The following is an 18,952-nucleotide window of genomic DNA, read 5'->3' as shown; positions in this document are numbered from 1 at the left end:
AAAAAAAAAAAAAAAAAAAAAAAAAAAAAAGAGCTCCTTTTTTTTTCTTCTGTATCATCGGCCATCTTGCATCTGCTCAGGCAATGTCCTTCCCTTCATGTCACTTAAGTGGCACTGCCCTACTGTACTTCAAGGGTGCCTTCTGGGTAGTCTTTCCTATGATTTGCTTAGGGCTAGAGGAAGGAACTGATCACTGATTGTGAGAAATTTGCTAATTCCCAGAATGACACTCTCTGCAGGTGGCTGCTCTTGTGTCTGCATCATGTGGAACTGTGGGAACTATGCCCCATTGATAAACGTGACCGTGTATCTTCTGGGGCACCCATCTGGGGAAGCTCTGTCAACACACCACGTACGCTGCTGACTTTGTCGCTTGCTTTGACCAATAGAATGTGTCAGAAGTGATGCATCTTCTAATTCTAGAGTGCCTTGCCATAAGGAAGATATTCTGGCTATCTGAGCACCGAGATCCAGTGTTCAAGAGAACACTGGAGATCTTTATCGATAAATAAAGGAGAGGTGGGAATTGTCGTCAAACACCAATATCCATCCTGGACCGCACACCTAGCTGAGTCTGCACCTAGCTGCACATGAGTCCCGCCAACTCACAGACACATGAGAGACACCGTCACTGCCGTAAGCCGTGAGATATTAGGTGCTTTGCTCCGCAACAACGTGTACCTGACATAGAGACCATGCCAAGACATGCAAGACTTTTATTCTGAGAACTCTCAGGAGTGAACTGATTAGACTCCTGTGCTAGAGAGCTGGCCTGGGTGGCAACATGGAGAATGGCTTGGGGTGCTATAGTGAAGAGGTGACAGGCCATATTAGACTATGACAGCTGAGAACAACAACAACAAAAAAATCCAGATCTGACCCAAGAGTCACACAGAGGGATGGCCACGGGATGCTGAAGACAGAGACTAAAGATAAACCTCTCTCACGTGAAAACAAAACAAAACAAAACGGTGTAGCAAGTCTCTAAGGCAGGTGAAGTTTTGATGGTATGAACACATATTGATATTTTTTCCAATAATATTTATTGTTTATTCACTTTACATCCTGATTGCAGCCCCCTCCCTCTTCTCTTCCCAGTCCTGCCCTTACAAACCCTTCCCCCATTACCATCTCCCTTTCTCTGAGGAGAAGGGGAAGCCCCCTTGGGTACCACCCCCCACCCTGGACACATTTCCCCCTCCCTCTTTCTCTCCCTTCATTCCACCCTCCCTCCCTCCCTCCCTCTCCTCTCATTTGTGTTCTGTATATGGCTCCCATCTAGTAGAGCAGGAAGAAGCTCCTTAATGCTGGAAGGAATGGAGATCACAGGCTAAAAGGAACTTGAGGTTATCTCCCAGTTCCTCCAAGTGGGCACAAACTATGATGTTCCCATGTAACACATCACACAACCAGCCACCACTGACATGCACACACGAATCCCTCTTTACCTCTGGTGCTGATTGAAATAGCAAGTGAATGGCTGGGAACCGATCTCATCTTTCCAATACTGCTGCCAGTTCATGACACTTTCCGAGTTCTTCTGGTTTTCTCTCTTACAGGGCGGGATGTAGGAGCACTGGTCAAACAGAACACAGAGAGGACACCCGTTATTCTACAGGATATTCAAAGGGAGTCCTTCTAGTCCTCAAATGCTTTGCTTGATTATAGTTCGTGGCTTGGGACGGATGAGGAGGTGGCCATAGTCAGGGTTAGCATGGGATGCCCATCCCCGTGCCCACACATGTGCCAGGGTCCCAACTATGCGTCGTGGTTTTCCCTGTCAGACTCCACACACCATTTCATTATCAAGACAGGTAAAAGGGTCTCAACAGCGCCCAAGACAACATTCTCATGAGCAAATCACCACAAAACCATCTGACAGTGTCCAAAGCACCTTCGGCTAGGTCTGCTCATGGGGACCCATAGCCATCTCTCTTCTACAGAGATGGGCATTTTTACAGACAACAAATCTAGTTTTGACATAATCTTTCAATATAACCAAATTGAAGCTGCTTAACTGTATTTTAAATTTTCCAGTTTGAAACAATGGCAACAAACAAACAAACAAACCCCAATCTAGTAACAAAACCATCTTCAGTCACTAAGAAATAAGGACATTTTATAAACTGCGAGTTATAAGGTTACAGCAAATTAAAAATGTAATACACTTTGTCTTTGTAGGGACATCAACATCAGGAGACAAAGCGGGGCAGGGATCATTTGCATTCCCAATTACTATCTGTGAGTCTTTGTATCTTCTACTTCTGCTAACTAACAGCTCCCGGCTGCTCTTGAGATACCACTTTACTTAGGTAAGTTTTCGTTTCCTGCACTCTCTCAAGCCGTGGAATCAGTGGGGATGTCTCTCACGTATATAATCAATGGACTTTGCTAACAGATGGCTTCCCAGCCAGTGGCTGACAAAGTCCTTCCCTATAATGGACTTGATCAAGCAGTACAGATTCAGCAACACTGAGAAATCGCTCTTGGCTCCAGATGTTAAAGAGAAGGCTCAGCATCTGTAGCCGCTTTCTCCATGTCAGACAAACATTCCAGCTTCTACCAACTGTTAATAGTAGGCTAGACATCCTAGCAAAGACCTAAGGGGCCTGAACCTGTGTACTTCACACACACACACACACACACACACACACACACACACACACACACACACACAATCTCAGCTTTACAGGTAAGAACACTGCCATTCCTCTTAGCTCTGCAACTAGACCCCAGAGATTCCATCACAGGCTCCTCCGAGGTGTTTGCCAAGGTGCCTGACATTAAGGAACAGAAAAGAGAACACTGGTTTTATAGTATGATTTGACTCGCACTGATTCATTCATTCTCATATCTGTTTATTCATTTGCTTTTGTCTACATATATGTCTCTGTGTGTGGGTGCATGCATGCACATGTGTGTGGATATCAGAGGACAACCAACCTCCATGTCCTTCACCAGGCACCTTCCACATTTTGATAGAATTTCTCTTTGGTTTGGAACTTGCCAAATAGCCAGCTGACCAGCGATCTCTAAGGATCCATCTATCTTCACCGCTTATCTAACTATCACTGGGGGTTACAAAAGCATCCCGCCGGGTCCAGATTTCCACATGGATTCTGGAGATCTGAACTCATGACCTCTTGCTTGCTAGGCGGGTGCTTTGCTGACTGAAACATCTTCCCAGCACTGCCTACTCCTCCCTCTGTCTTTTAAAGACGGGGCTCTTGCCATGTAGCTATGCTTAGCATGGAACTGGCTCCAAAGCTTAGACTGGTGTTGAACTCTGGGCACTCCTCGGAGCGCTAGGGTTCCAGGTATATGCCACCACCAAGCCTGGCTCTACTGTTTTATCTGAAGCATGTAATTTCACAATGCTTTCTTCACATCGCTTTCCGTTATAATTCAAAACCTTGATCATGATGCATACAGCGCTTCACTCTAACCCCTGCCTGTCCATCCTCACGGAATCCTGGGAGAGCCAAACAGGAAGCACTTGCTCCTTACGGCTGCCACGTTTATCCAGCCAGCGCAGGCTGCACGCCTCCGGCTAGTGTTCTCTCTCTCTCTCTCTCTCTCTCTCTCTCTCTCTCTCTCTCTCTCTCTCTCGTCACCTTCTTCAGTGTTACTATCTTCTTGTTCCACATCAAACACCCCTCCCTGTGTTGACCCAGGCAGGAGTCAAACCCATGAACTCAAAGCTAGACTCATATAGTAGCACACTTGTCTGCTCATGCCAGGCTCCCTCTCTGGCTGGTGAGTTGAGAGTAAAGGCTCTTATTTTTTTTTCTGTTATGTTCACCCTAAGGATTGTACATGATCTTAGCAATGGTTTCTGCATGTTGATCGGATACAACCTCAAGTAAATGAAGCTACTTTCCCAAGTTAAACATTTAAAATTACATGAATGCAAATACATTTCACATTGTAGTAGCTTTCATCATTCCCCACCATGTTACATAAAATAGAATTTGAACCACTGAAGAGCAGAATACTAATGGCATGCACACACAGCTTTCCCTTCTATGTGTAAAGGAACGGAACACTTTTGTGGAAGTGTCTGAATTCTGAGGTTTTTCTTAAAGCTGCAGTTGAGCTCAGAAACCACATGTACCAGAATGTGGGGCTTCAGTCTTGTGGTTTATTTGGTGTTTAGTCTGGGGTAAATTTGCTTTTTCTGGGTACCTTTCCCTCCCCCTTCTAGTCTGTACAACCTCCAAAATAATTTTTAGCTCCTGCCTCTGACTACTCTTGGAGGCACATCAAGAAACAACCCAGCCAGATACTGACTGCAAACGCCGCTACAGCGTTTTCCACCACTCCGGAGAGGGTGGGAAAACTTAATTGAGACACCACTGCTGCTGACCAAAAGGGCCAGTGTGACCAGGCCTGCCCCGAGACTGCCCGTACTTTCTCTACGTTAGCAAATATTTGCAAGAAGGCCATGACTGTCCCACTTCCCACTTCATAAACCGTGTTAGATGTCCCCTTCCCGTCTTCCTACCCATGGTCAAGGTGAGCTTATGAGACAACTTACTGTGCCCTTCCAAGAAAGTTCCAGTCTTGGAGGCGGAATTGGTGAGGTGCGACCATCTAAGAACTCATCAGAACCCTTTCAGCAACGGGGACCATTGACCCAACAGGAACACCGAACATTTCGGGAGGCAACCAAGCGTAGCCAAAACACACCTAAGACACCCCCCCACCGAACCCAGTGTGAATTCTTTACAGCTCGGGTTTCAGAGTGAAACAGGTTTAAAAGGCCTATCTCTCTACCAGATGGCAACTCCAGGAGCCACACCCATAATTCTGGAGACGTCAGGGGAGAAACGTTCAGCAAATTTCATAGTCGGCAAGCTGAGGTTTCATGTGAAATGGAAGAAGGGCCGGCTGGGTGGAGCTTTCTGCACACATGGGTTCTGAATGCAAATTACATTCTTCTCATAGGAAGAAAAGTAGCCCCAAGGTACATTTCTCATGGACTCCATTCTTTCCATAGGTTAAATAATGGGTCTTTAACACTCTAGCGAGTTGGCAAAGTCAATATCACCATGAAAGGAAGGATAACGTTAAAGGGCTACCCTCGGGTTCTTAAAAAATATCATTTATTTTATTTTATTTTATTCCCTTTTCTCACATCTTGACCGCCCAGGTTATTTCTGTCTAAATGTTTTTGGAAGCCCATCCCAGGCCCCTCCTAGAATCCTCAGCTCTTCTTAGAGAAACTTCTTTCTGGGGTCCTGATGTGTTCGGTTTCTCATTTTCAAAGGCGACTTCTCATTCTCACCTATGAACCCTCATTGGGGTCCTTGTTCCTGCCACCTGAAATGAGACGAGACTGCTCTCTTTAAAAAGGTAGAAGAGATGACTCAGCAGTTAAGCGCACTGACTGCTCTTCCAGAGGTCCTGAGTTCAATTCCCAGCAACCGCATGGTGGCTCACAACCACCTGCAATGGGATCTGATGTCCTCTTCTGGTGTGTCTAAACAGAGCAACTGTGTACCTGCATACATAAAATAAATAAATCTTTTTAAAAGAATGTAGAAAACTCTACTCTAAAGAGGGGTTGAGAAGGAGCATCCGAAGTTCCCAAAGGCAGTGGCAGTGCAGTGTATGCAGTAAGTGTAGAAAAAGAATGGTGTCAGCAGGAAAAGAGGCCAAGATGAACTGATCACAACTCCAGGACGGAAGGAGCTGATGGCAAATCTCTGCCCAGCGACCTCCAGTATGTGGTGATGAGGTGGGGTATGTAGATGCTATGGGGAGTCTTATCTTCAAGACAAGCCTACAGCCCTCACAAGCCTTGAGGCAAGTTTGGTTGTTGGTGAGACTGTGGCTCCTCTAGCAGATGGGTCCGCAATAAGGAGGAGCCCCATTCTGTCACCCCATGTGACTGGGAGGGCAGTGAGTGACCTACCACAGTGATGAAAGGAAGGGAGCCTGAGTTGACTTTACTACAGCTCTATAGCGAAAGATGGCCATGGAAGGCAGTTGTGCAGAGTGGTGGCTGGTCAGGGGGGAGGGGAGGGAAAGTACCTGTGGATTTAGGCTTGGCTCATATCGTAAATTACTGAGGTAAAAGCAGTCTAGCTCTAGACCCTGCAGTTTGACAGCTCAGGGGTAGACCAACTTCTACAGTCAACGATCTACCATCCACCGCTACAGCCAACAATCTACCGTCCACCGCTACAGCCAACAATCTACCGTCCACCGCTACAGCCAACGATCTACCGTCCACCGCTACAGCCTGGAACTGTTGAAGCTCCAGACTTCTACTCCACAGAAGCTGTGACCCTCTTGTGGGGTAATTAACACCTAAGGAATCCTCAAAAACGCAAAGACAGGCTGTCAGTCTCTGAGGTGCTGTGCTTACTTCTGGTACTCAACACACTATTACAGCGAAGTCAGATATGACAGACAGAGGACAACACAAGCTCGGCACCAACAAACCACAGGGACGACGTGAGTCCACAAGAGCGCCTTACGGCTCTACTGACCATGTAGTGGGCAGTCTCCAGAGTGAGAATCCAGAACAAAACTGCTCCAACACTTCACCTTGGTTTTTCTTATCTTCTTACTTCTTTAACCCTCCCCCATTTTCATTTTACTTCCACTAGTGCTTCCTATTAAAATTACATGCCTCTTAAATTTCCCTTCAAGCATTTGTTAATTTTTGTTTGCCTACATTTTATTATAAAATACTATCTTGCTTACTCTACACTTATCCCTTCATACTTTAATTTTTGTTGTTCCTTTTTTAAAAATTAATAATAATAATACACCATGTTTTAATATTTTTTTAGAATTAAAAAAAAATGTATTCTTTGAGATTTCATACTTGCATACCGTGTATCTTGGATCACAAGTCCCCTTTCCAATCCTCCCATTCCCTCAGCATGTTCCCTCTCAGTCTCAGGTCCTCTTCTTTTACTTATTTCATTTTTAGCTTTAATTGTGTATATGTGTGCCCAAGTGAGGACATGCGCACGTGAGTGCGGGTGTGCAGAGCACAGGATCCCCGGGAGCTGGAAATACAGGAGGTTGTGAGATGCCCAGTGTGGATTCTGGGAACCAAACTCTAGTCCTCTGCAGGAGCAACAAGTGCTGTTACTTGCTAAGCCAGCATTCTAACAGCTGCCACTGCTCCTCTTCTTGCTCTTCCTCAGCTTCCTCCGAGGCTTAGGGTTGCTATGGCTGTGAAGAAACACCATGACCATGGTAACAAGAAAAACATTTCATCGGGGCTGGCTTACAGCTGCAGAGGTCTAGTCTGTCGTCATCATGGCAGGAAGCATGGCAGCACGCAGGCAGACATGGTGCTGGAGAAGGAGCTGAGAGTTCTACATCTTGATCCATAGGCAGCAGAAGGGGACTGTGTCCCACATTGGGCATAGCTTGAGTATGGGAGACCTCAAAGCCTACCCCACAGTGACACACTTTCTCCAACAAGGCCACACCTCCTAATAGTGCCACTCCCTATAGGGACAAGTGTTCAAACACTTGAGTTTATATTCAAACCATCACCTTCTTCTTCCTCATCTTCTTCTCCCTCTCCTTCTCCTTCATAACCACTGAGTCCAACTAGTGCTGCCTGAACACCCACAGATATGGGGCCATCCACAAGACCATTGAAAACCTAATGGTAGCCACACTCCCAAAGAAAAATTATCATGTTCCCTAGAGGCCACCAATTATCAATAACTCTTCAGTTAGGGATGGCGCCCCATGAACCCCGCCCTCATCCAGGCTTGAATGCTGACTGGCTTGATTTTTGTCCTTCTCTTATGCAGATGACTATGGCTGCTGTGAGTTCCTGAGTGCAAAGCTTGTCCAGAAGGTGGCGTTTCTCAGCAATCCTCCCCATCTTCTAACTTGTAGATTGTTTCTGTCACCTCTTGCACTATCTTCTCTGAACCTTGAGGGGGTCAACTGAGGCAGACTTCTCATTTGAGGCTGCACATCCAATGGCCATTGGTTATTCTCAGCACTTTTACCAGTTCTGTGTCTCCGCAATCATTTCTGTCCATGGCACAGAGAAGCTTCCCTGACCAGGACTAAGTCTATGGGTACAAATACAAACACCCAGGGGACAGTTTGACATCAGGTACATTCAGCAAAACATCAGTAGCAGGTTCCCAGCCAGGGTATGTAACCTTCCCAGATATTTACAGTATCATTCCCATCTGCAGATACAGCTTCAAATCTCAATTTTAAAAAAAGCAGCGTGTTCCCCCCTTCAACAGTTATCTACTATCATGCCAATAGGCACACCTGGTCTGGCAGATCTGTACTGTAGCATGCAGTGTCTGTCTGCTACTGGGAAAGTCCACTGACTCAAGAAAACAGACAGAGGCTGGGAAGGATGTAGGGGAAGTGGAGAGGGCTCCAGCAGCACTTCCTCTCTGCTGGTAGGAAGGCAGAGATGGCAGCCACTATGTAATGTACGCTCCGTACGGCACTGTGGTGGGTTCTCAAGATAGTCCCAGTAGGGTTGGTGTGACAGCTCAGCAGGTGAAGGTACTCACTGTGCAAGTCTGGCTAGACTCGGATCCCCAGAACCCACGTAAACGTGGAAAGAAAGAAGCGACTCACAAATTGGTTCTCTGACCTCCTCCACACAGTCACTGTGACATGCACACCCACACATAATAAAAATAAATACATGAAACAATTTATACACATTCCAAATAGAAGTACGGTATGATGCAGCTATACAACTTGTGAGAATGAACCTAAGTTAACATACCTCAGAGATACTTCTATGTTGTTGCGCTATTCATTGTATTCAGGACTGAAAGCAAGCTTAGATATCCATCAAAAGATGGATGATTGTAGTACATATAAATAATAGAATGTATTCATATTTATGCAGAAAAAAGGCTGGATCATTATGTTAAATGCAATAGCAAGACTGAGAAAGATGAATATCATACTTTTTTCTTATGTGTGGACTCTAGAGAGGATTGTGTGCATGTCCAAGAGTGTGTGCATGTGTGTGCATTCATGTGTATGTGTACACATGTATATGTGCATGTGTCTGCATGTATATGTGTGCACATGTGTGCAGGTATGTATTGTGTGCATGTGGTCACATGTGTATGTATGCATGTTTATATACATGTATATGTATATGTAGGTATACATGTGCATTGTGTGCATGTGTGTGTGTATGTGTATATGCAAGTGTGAAGTAAGGTTGTGAAAGTAGAAAAGGGACAGTGAGGGGGGTGGTAGAGGTCCTAAGGACCAAGGAGGGTGTAGTGGCTATTCCTGGTTGTCAACTTGACTATATTTGGAATGAACTACAATCCAGAATTGGAAGGCTCACCAGTGACCCTAATCTGGAGTCTGGGAGATAGAAGTTTCTGACCTGGATCTTGGTATGGAGATCTTGAGGCATAGTGGCTATGGATTCCAGAAGATTAAGACAGAGAGATCTCTGAGTTCAAGGTCATCTGGGATTAAAGGTGTGGTGGCACACANCTTTAATCTGGGCTACACCTTCTGCTGGGGACCATATAAGGACATTGGAAGAAGGGAGTCTGGCTCTNGCTCTTCTGCCTGCTTGCCTNGTGGGACTAAGCAACTGCTAGACCCTTGGACTTCAATTCACAGCTATGACTGAACCATTGTTGGGAATTGGACTGCAGACTGTAAGTCAATAAATTCCTTTACTTTATAGAGTCTATCCGTAAGTTCTGTGACTCTACAGAACCCTGACTAATAGAGAGGGGAAAGGGGGGAGTAATGGAAAACATACAATATGAAATCAAAGCATGGGTCTGCTTGAGATGGGGACCAGGAAGAGCTGTGAGGGAGATGGGGACAGTCGATGCAGAGGGGACAAATCAGAACACAGTGACACATGTGTATAAAAGTGCCAGAAGGAAACACGTCCCTCTGTATGCTAACTTGAAAACACGCTTTTTAAAATAAGCTGACAAACAAAAGTCTGGGGTGAGATGAAACCATAATGAATACACTTGTTTAACGTCCATCTTCACTTTTATTTGGGGGGGGAGGGGTTATGCAGCTGAGGCTGGCTGGAAACATTCTACGTAGCTGAAGATGACCTTGAACTTCTGATCCTCAGGTGTCTACATCTCTAGGGCTGGAATGATAAGCGCACACCACGCACCAGGCTCTAAGGTCTGTGCCACAGACAAGTGGGTGTGGACGTGTACATTCACATATGGAGACAAAGCTGCTGAAGAGGGAGCTGTTCTGAGAAGCACAACAGAAAGGGTCCCAGGGGATTTATTAAGAAAAGACACAGACATCACCTTTGACACAGAGTGTTTGGTTGCATTCTTAGTTCTTATTTTCCATTGTCCTATTTTAGGGTTTGCCAAGGTTTATAATAGCATTCGTTTTTTAGCCTACCACAGAGAATTTAAACTTTAATAGAACCTTGCTGGAGTAGGTTCCTTGTCACAGTCTTGAGGAGTTCATTTCAATCATACAGGTAGAGTAGGCAGAATTCAGTTTCTTCCTTCACTGAGTCATTTTTAAAAATTATTGCATAAATCATGGAGTCTATTTAACCAAATATCAGGGGCTGTGTTCTATGTGAAACATTTTGTTTAAAACAAAACAAAAAACAAAAAACAAAAAAGTAAAGGAAAAAAATGTTTTTCCTCGTCTCCTTCATGGCTTCGCTTGATCAGCACAGAAAGACAATGGTTACGTATTTTTCCAAATAAATTTGGCTAGGAAACAAGTTATTAATACATTGTCTTAAGAAAAGACACCATAGCCAGGCGTGGTGGCACACACCTTTAATCCCAGCACTCGGAAGGCAGAGACAGGTGGATTTCTGAGTTCGAGGCCAGCCTGGTCTACAAAGTGAGTTCCAGGACAACCAGTGCTACACAGAGAAACCCTGTCTCGGGGGGGGGGGGGAAGAAGAGACACCATGACCGAGGCAGCTTATAAAATAAAGCATTTAACTGGGGGCTTGCTTATAGTTTCAGGGGATGGATCCATGACCATCATGGTAAGAAGCATGGTAGCAGGTAGGCAGACAGCAGGCAGGCAGGCAGGCAGACAACAGGCAGGCAGGCAGGCAGGCAGGCAGACAGCAGGCAGGCAGCAGGCGGGCAGCAGGTGGGCAGGCAGGCACACTGCTGCAAGGCAGCTGGGAGCCCACATCCATCTGATCAACAAGCCGGAGGCAGAGAAACTTAGAAGCCTACCCCAGGGACACACCTCCTCCAAGGCCACACCTCCTAATCCTTCCCAAACAGTTCCACTCCCTTGGGGACCAAGCATTCAAATATCTGAGCCTATAAGGGGCCATTCTTACTCAATCCAACAAACATGTCTCCTCCGACTGGCAACTTCTAAAAATTATTTTTAAAATGTGTGCGTGTGTGTAAAAAAGTGTGAAACTGATAAGTCACATGCATGAGGTCAGAGGACAACCTGGTAGAGTTGGTTCTTTCCTTCCACCATGTGGGTCCTGAGGATCAAGCTCATGTTAATCACACTTGAAAGTCCAACTCAGCCCAGCAGTGGTGGCGCACGCCTTTAATCCCAGCACTTAGGAGGCAGAGGCAGGCAGATTTCTGAGTTCGAGGCCAGCCTGGGCTACACAGAGAAACCCTGTCTTGAAAAACCAAAAGGAAAAGAAAAAGGAAAAGGAAAAGAAAAAGGAAGTCCAACTTACGGATCCATCCACCTTGCCGGCCCTCTGATTTTACTGGTCATCAAACCTCTGCGGAAGTTAAGAGTAAAATTGAGCCACTCACAGACTCCACAATGTCTCTAATGCTTGTGCACGCTACAGGTGAATGTAGGTTCATTGAAGAAACACAAATGAGGTTATACGTCAGCCAAGAAATTAAATTTTGGGGCTCAGAGGTTAAGAGCGCTGACTGCTCTTCCAAAGGTCCTGAGTCCAAATCCCAGCCACCACAAGGTGGCTCACAACCATCTGTAATGAGATCTGACGCCCTCTTCTGGAGTGTCTGAAGACAGCTACAGTGTACTTACATATAATAAATAAATAAATCTTAAAAAAAAAAAAAAAAAAAAGAAATTAAATTTTAGGGCAAGAGGTTCCAGCGTGAGTATCTGTGCCTTACGGAGGACTCTGAAGGTCAAATAAGCGGCTCAGGAAATGTGCAGAATGAGTCAGGCTAAGAACAGGCTGTGCAGGTAGATACAGGGGTCACACTCGGCCTAGAATTCTGTTTGCTAAAGCCTGCTCAACAGAAAACTGGAATTGCTTACCAAAAAGAGACACCTACCCCCCCCCCCGTTGGGTCTACCTCGTCAAGGCTAGGGATTTGCTGTCCTTCCACAGTGGAATGGCAGAGCCTTAAAACGGAAGGTTTGCAAACCAAGGCTTGAGTGCTGGATAGGACACAGGCAGAGACCAGCTACCGCTCAAGCCGTCCTCTCCATCTCTCAGGAGCAGGCAGCGTAGTGACTGGGACATCCTCACCAAAGCACTTAGGCTGGGATGATTTGCGCCACTGGTGGGGTGTGAGAGAGGGCTTCTCGGGAGAGGTGACTTTGGATTTGTGTCATCCAAGTTGACTGGGAATGTGCTCGTCAGAAAAATGGGCTGGGAAGGTGACATTCCAAGAAGAAACGGAACGTGCCAAGTCTGCGAAGGGATCTTCCAGAAAGAGTGAGTCACCTAATGTGCCTGAGGGAGAGGGGCATGGGGGAGGGCACTAGAAAATGCCCACACTTTCCGGGTACTCATTAAGAATTCTCACTCATGCCCAAGGAAGATGTCCATTCACCCCCCCCCCCAAGGATGCCATGGCCATAGCTGCTTTTCGGGAATTTAGAATAATGATGCCCACTGAACGTTTAGATTTGTGCAAATTGCTAACTCTGGTGGCTATTACAAATCAGCAAAATTCAGAATGACAAACTACCTTCAAGAGAAAATAGCTCAGCTAGCCTAAGGGTTAGAAAATAAAAAACACCCTGTCTTTGGTAAAAACAAAACAAAACAAAACAAACAAAAAAAAACACTGAATCGAAATAGTAGCTAGTTCAAAACAAGAGACTTTAATCTGGGTGAAGTTCAATAGGTGTTTCTTTTAACAATCATGCTAGGACAATTAGAAGCTTACGATCACAGGTTCAAATCCCTGAGGAAGGCCTGGGGTGTGGCTCAGTGGCAGAGTGTGTGTTCAGCATGTGTGAGGCCCTGGGTTCAAGTCCTAGAATAAATTCTTCTCGGAGATGGCCGATACGCTCATGCCCATATTGAACAGGGAAAAGGAATACAGAATTTGTAATGCTCACACACAGTCAGACAGCCTTCCGGAGGGCACAGGGCGTTGTATTGGATACTGCAGGGTACACAGTTTGATGTGTTCACGTGTGGATGCGTATTCCTTCAAACACTGTGACTACCACATCTTCCTGAAGGTGACCAGCAAGTCCCGGCCTCCTCCATCAGTTCCCTGGTATGAGGATGGGTGGCAATGATGAAAAGGTTGGGCTCCTATTTGTGGCAGAACGCATGCTCTCTCCCTATCCCATCTCATCCACACATTTGCAGGGTGCAGCTGGCATCGCTCTACGGAAAGGCATAGGGGGTGGGGTGTCTGTCTCCTCTTTCCTAGACTGTGGATGAGACAGCGATTACGACAGAAATGGTAAGGTGTGACTTTTACAGCTACATCGGAAAAGGTGACAAGAGTTTCTCCTCGCATCTCTCAGAACACTGGTCCTCGACGCCACAATGCGCTTCTGCACCAGAGACCCAAGTTAACACAGCACGGTGACCCCACGGCAAGACCTGTGTGTGGTGGGACTGAGGTCTCCAGTCAACCCTGAGGCAGCAGCTGCCTGACAGGTCAGTGAATGAGACTCCTCAATGGAGCGTTGGGTCTCTCCATTGAGACCCCCAGATACCACTGAGCAGGGGTCACCTGATTTCCTACCCCTCAGACTTTGTGAACATGGCAAAACCAATTTGACCCTTCAGGGATCTCGGACAATAGCTTATGAGTTAGAGGACTCTCTAAGGGCAAATTAGTGTGTGTGTGTGTGTGTGTGTGTATGTGTGTGTGTAGGTGTATGTATATGTATGTATATAAATATGTATAATTATATATAAATGTATGAAATGTATACATATGTATATGTGTATAAAATTTACATATATATGAAATTTATATCTCTATATAAAATTTGTGAACCGTGTGAACCAGCACCATGCAAGGCACGTCTCCTCATATACTCCCAGATAGAAATCCGCTTGAATGAGTTGGGGGGATGGGGTGGGGAGCAAGATGCTCGCTTACCTTTGAGGAAAGGCCCTGTGGCAGATCTTCAAGTATCACAACTGAACATATTCTGACTTTCCTCAATGAAGCATGCAGATGTTGACCAGTACAGTGGGGAATGGCAGCTGCTTAGAGTGCTACTGGATGCAGGTTCTGTGCTAACCTTAGCCCTGGGGACTTAAAAGAAGTCAGCTCTCAGAAGGAAGAGGTAGGCCATACAGTGAATGAATGAAGTATGCTATGGTTTGTGTTATAAGTCCAAGAGTCCACAAATTTTCCTAGGCTTGTTTTTCTTTTCTTTTCTTTTCTTTTTTTAAAGATTTATTTATTTTATATATGTAAGTACACCATTGCTGTCTCCAGACACACCAGAGGAGGGCACAGGATCCCATTACAGATGATTGTGAGCCACCATGTGGTCGCTAGGAATTGAACTCAGGACCTCTGCAAGAGCAGCCGGTGCTTTTAACCAGTGAGCCATCTCTCCAGCCCCTAGGCTTGTTTCTTTACATCTTGAAAATACGATTGCTACCCACATGCAGATGTACAGAACGAGGAGCCACGGCCCACAACTTCCCCAATTTGACATTTCACCTCTTATCCCTGGGAGGAAGGACATGGTGGTGAATGGCTAAGGAGACATCCCTTCCCCAGTGGGTCGCTCAGGAGCGAGGGGCAACCCTGTATCAGCTGCATTCAACTCGCCTGTTTGGTTCTTCCGGAGACCATTGTGTTGATAACTCAGTCTGTGATGAGTACTTGGGCTGAGCACTCACAGAGATGGGGGAGATTTTCCTGCCCTGCTATTTATTGACAAATAACTCACCTTGGTAGTTAAGTAAAAAAGGCAACATGAGAACCACATTTAATGAAAAGAGGTTTTGAAAAGATGGAAAATTAGTAGTGTGCATGCGAGAGTATACAAAACCGAAAGCATGTATTTTATGTTTTACATAATATGAAACAAACTGTTTTTTAACCTACTTTTGAGAATAATATATTATAAACATCAATTTAGGGAGAAATATTTCTTCAATAAATTTAATGCATAATATTTAACCATATAATTTTGAACCCATATATGCACACACACATGTTCGCGCGCGTACACACACATAGACACACATACGTATTATATATATATATATATATATATATATATATATATATATATACATATACATATATTATGTGTGTGTATGATGTGTGTGGGTGTTTTGTCTGCAAGCATCTCTGTGTACCACGTGTGTGTGCCTGGTACCCAAACAGGTCAGAGAGGGCATCAGACCCCCTTGAACTGGAATTCCAAATGGTTCCCAAATAGGTGCTGGGAATTGAACCCAAGTCCTCTGGAAGGGCAGCCAGTGCTCTGAATTACTTAGTCATCTCTCATGGTGATGGCTCATCTCAGTTGTCAGTAATATGGCACCTGGACTCCATTAAAATTGAGGCCGCTGTGTAGAGTTGCAAGGGATTTCCTTCATCAGGTAACTTAAACAGGGAAAGCCCACTCTAAAGGTGGGATACATAAAAGAACATGGCAGAGGGAAGGCTCTGCCTTTTGCCTGCTTGCCCTCACTCTCACTGACAAGTTAACTGCAGCTGGATTCCACTGTAGCCCGGTCACCAGCAGAAATCCTCCCAGACCCCAGCACCAGATGGGGACATTCAGTCCTGTGGGCTGAACAAGCCTACCACTGCATCCTTGGCCTTTCTGTCAGGAGACAGCCATCGTTGGACTATCCGGACCCCAGCCTGTTAAGCCACTCTGAGAGACCACCTTTTATATACATTGCTTCTGTCAATTCTGATCCCTCAGAGAACTCAAACAGAGCCTTTGAGGGACTGTCAAACTTCCTCAGAGACTTCATAAGCCAGGCCTCCACGGCTCTTAGAATTCTGATCTTCCAAGCTCCAACCCCATAGCCCATTAAGCTTTGAGCACTAATGGGTTTTCCAGGCCAAAGCTCCAAATACCTCTGCAGTTCTCACATATCGATCAATATCTCTCAACAACCGTGAGATCAAGCAGAATTTTTATGCCTGGTTACAAGTAATCATCGAATTGTCTAAGCAGGTGTTCACATTTTTTTCTCTATTGAAAAGATGGTCTTTTAGGGCCACAAGCTCTTATTGGCTTTTGAATCATTTCCCTACCGCAGTGCAAATATTCTCTAAAATTTATCTTTTTTTTTTTTTAGTTAAACTTCAACATATTTTTAAAGTGTAGGTTTTCCCCTATTATGTAATTAAATATACCACAGTGTATCCTTTCATGATTTCTGTCTTTGATGTTGTGTTTAGAAAGATTTTGCTCACCCTGAAAAGTTATCTATATATCTATACTTTATGTATGATTTCATTATTTAATTCCGTAACTGTACAATTACATTACACTAAAACTGTGATTTAAATTAAATGTCTCGCTTTGGCTGGCTTATGCAAATAAAATTTCCAAGTAAATTATGCATTGTAACTTAGATGACGATGATGACGATGCTGATGACGATGATGTGTATGAATGATCTATGTGGGGGCGTGAACATGCTACAAGTGTGCCTGTAAAGGTCAGAGGGCAGCTTCTACACAGGCAGGCCTCTAGGTTACTAAGAGATGCTGGGAGGGACTGAGGCTCCTCAGGCTCCCGCTCCTCAGGCTCCCGCAGCGCTTACCTGCCAAGCCACCTTACCAGACCCCAAGTCTTTCTTACTTAGTTGCTGCTTAAATATTTTTTTTTCCCAAAACAATAGGTCACTTTTAGAATCATCTGTTGGATAAGATATCCTTGCAAATTATGCAAAAACGCTGAAATTTGCAAAACAAAATAGTAATTCCTTTGTGTGTTAACTGCTTCATTAAAATGCAATCCACCTACTATTCACTTCGTCCATTTAATGTGTTTAATTTAATGATTTTTAGTAATTCAGAGAGGCAACTATCACTTCAATCAGTTTAAAAACATTTATTATTATGCCAAGGACACCTCTACCCATTAATTATCACAGTGGGTTCTCTTATGTCTCCACAAACTCACTTTCAGTCTTCAGAGTAAGGCTTTCAATATTAAGGACATTAACACGTGGCCTTTAGTGGTTGAGTAGCTGGTCGTTTCTTGCCTGCTGCGGTTTTCTGTGTGTTTCAGGGACCAACATTTCCTTATTTCAAAAAGAAATGATACAAATTAAAGGACCTCAGTGGATGTTTCGGTACAACTTACAGAAAGGGTGAAGACAATTCCAATATGCATGTGTTGCCATGATGACCAGCAAGGACACTCTACACGGGGAGCTTGTCAAGGTGACACTCACTCCATGCCGGCTTCAGGGGCTCGCACCATGCACAGGTTGGGTTTTGGGGTCACTGAGTTCTTTCGTGGATTTTGGCTGCTCACTCGTGGGTAATGAGTCTTACTGAAGTCACACAAGTGGGGAGCATGGCTGTCCAGGGTTTGGCTTGTGACCTTCCCATAGTGACTGACTCAGACTTCCTCCAAGGGTAACATACACTTGCGAGCCCACTCTCTTGGTCGTCACAGTCCGGTTCGTTGATACCCTGAAGGAAGACTTGGTTTCCTCCCTAGTCTGAAGCGTCAACAGTTCGACCTCCTCATAACATGCTGAGAGGAAGGGTTTGGCAAGATCCACCAAAGTCCGAGCAGTAAAACAAAGATGCGTACGTGAGCTCTAAGCTGATCCGGTGGGGGGCGGCAGCCTCCCAATCCTGTGTGGGCTCAACTGTCATGGTGGAGGCTAGGAGAAGTGCCTTGGGATAGTCTGAAGCCACTGCTTGGAACTGGAAAAGAACTGCTGGCTTTGAAAGGCAAGCTGGCGGGGGGGGGGGGGGGGGGGGGGGGGAGAGAGGGTGTCAAGTGACAGTTCAAGCACTGCTGAAGCAAGAGATCATGGCAAATCACGGAAAAGGACTTTGGATGGCTTCTTACACTTGGCTCATTCAATTTGTATTTACAGTCATATATCTATATATTCATATAATTATTTAAATATTTATATTAGTGTAATTGTCATAAATGTTATATATATAATGTTCATAATGTTATTTGCACAATTTCCCATCGTATAAATACAGCACATTCAGCCATTCATCAATCGATGACTCTTTGGTAGTTCCCACTTTGTTCCTTTTCTTAGTATGGTATACGTCTTTCTTCACTTTTACTCTCAATATCCCTGCATTTTTTTTTTTAATGTGTTACTCCTAAAACCATAATATATTTGATTTTGATGTTCCTGAACTACAACCCCTGTCTTTTAACTGGGGTATTTGGTCTATTTACAGTTAATACATACTCTTAAACACATACACACAAATGTGTTTAATTCCTATTTAGACATTTTGTTCTACAGGTTTCCATTCCTTTCTTGTCTTTGGATTCCAGGACCTGTCCGTGCTTAGCAAGCAGCTACACAGCAGCCTATAAATCTTTTTTTGTTTACTATGCACGTGTTGAATTTGACCATGGAACCTGGGTGGAATCTAGGCTGAGACCAGAGCATGAGGAGCATGAGGAGCATGAGGAGCATGAAGAGCATGAGGAGCATGAGGAGCATGAGGAGCATGATTCTGTCCAGTCCACAGATGGCGCTTGTACTGGCTAATTTTGTGTCAACTTGACACAGGCTGGAGTTATCACAGAGAAAGGAGCTTTAGTTGGGGAAATGCCTCCATGAGATCCA

General features: G+C 44.9%; 1 protein-coding gene across 1 annotated transcript in view; it reads right to left on the bottom strand.

The window, feature by feature from the left end:
- Positions 1 to 18,952, bottom strand: part of Kcnmb4 (potassium calcium-activated channel subfamily M regulatory beta subunit 4) — a 60,189-nt gene that overhangs the window by 30,392 nt on the left and 10,845 nt on the right. The window contains exon 2 of the mRNA XM_021205344.1: positions 1,449 to 1,576. Coding sequence (XP_021061003.1) covers positions 1,449 to 1,576 — 128 coding nt within the window. The remainder of the gene's footprint in view (positions 1 to 1,448; positions 1,577 to 18,952) is intronic.

Source organism: Mus pahari, chromosome 9 (genome assembly GCF_900095145.1).
Source record: "Mus pahari chromosome 9, PAHARI_EIJ_v1.1, whole genome shotgun sequence".
Classification (NCBI taxonomy): domain Eukaryota; kingdom Metazoa; phylum Chordata; class Mammalia; order Rodentia; family Muridae; genus Mus; species Mus pahari.
Note: the sequence above shows the minus strand (reverse complement) of the source record. Positions and strands in the feature narration are given on the sequence as shown.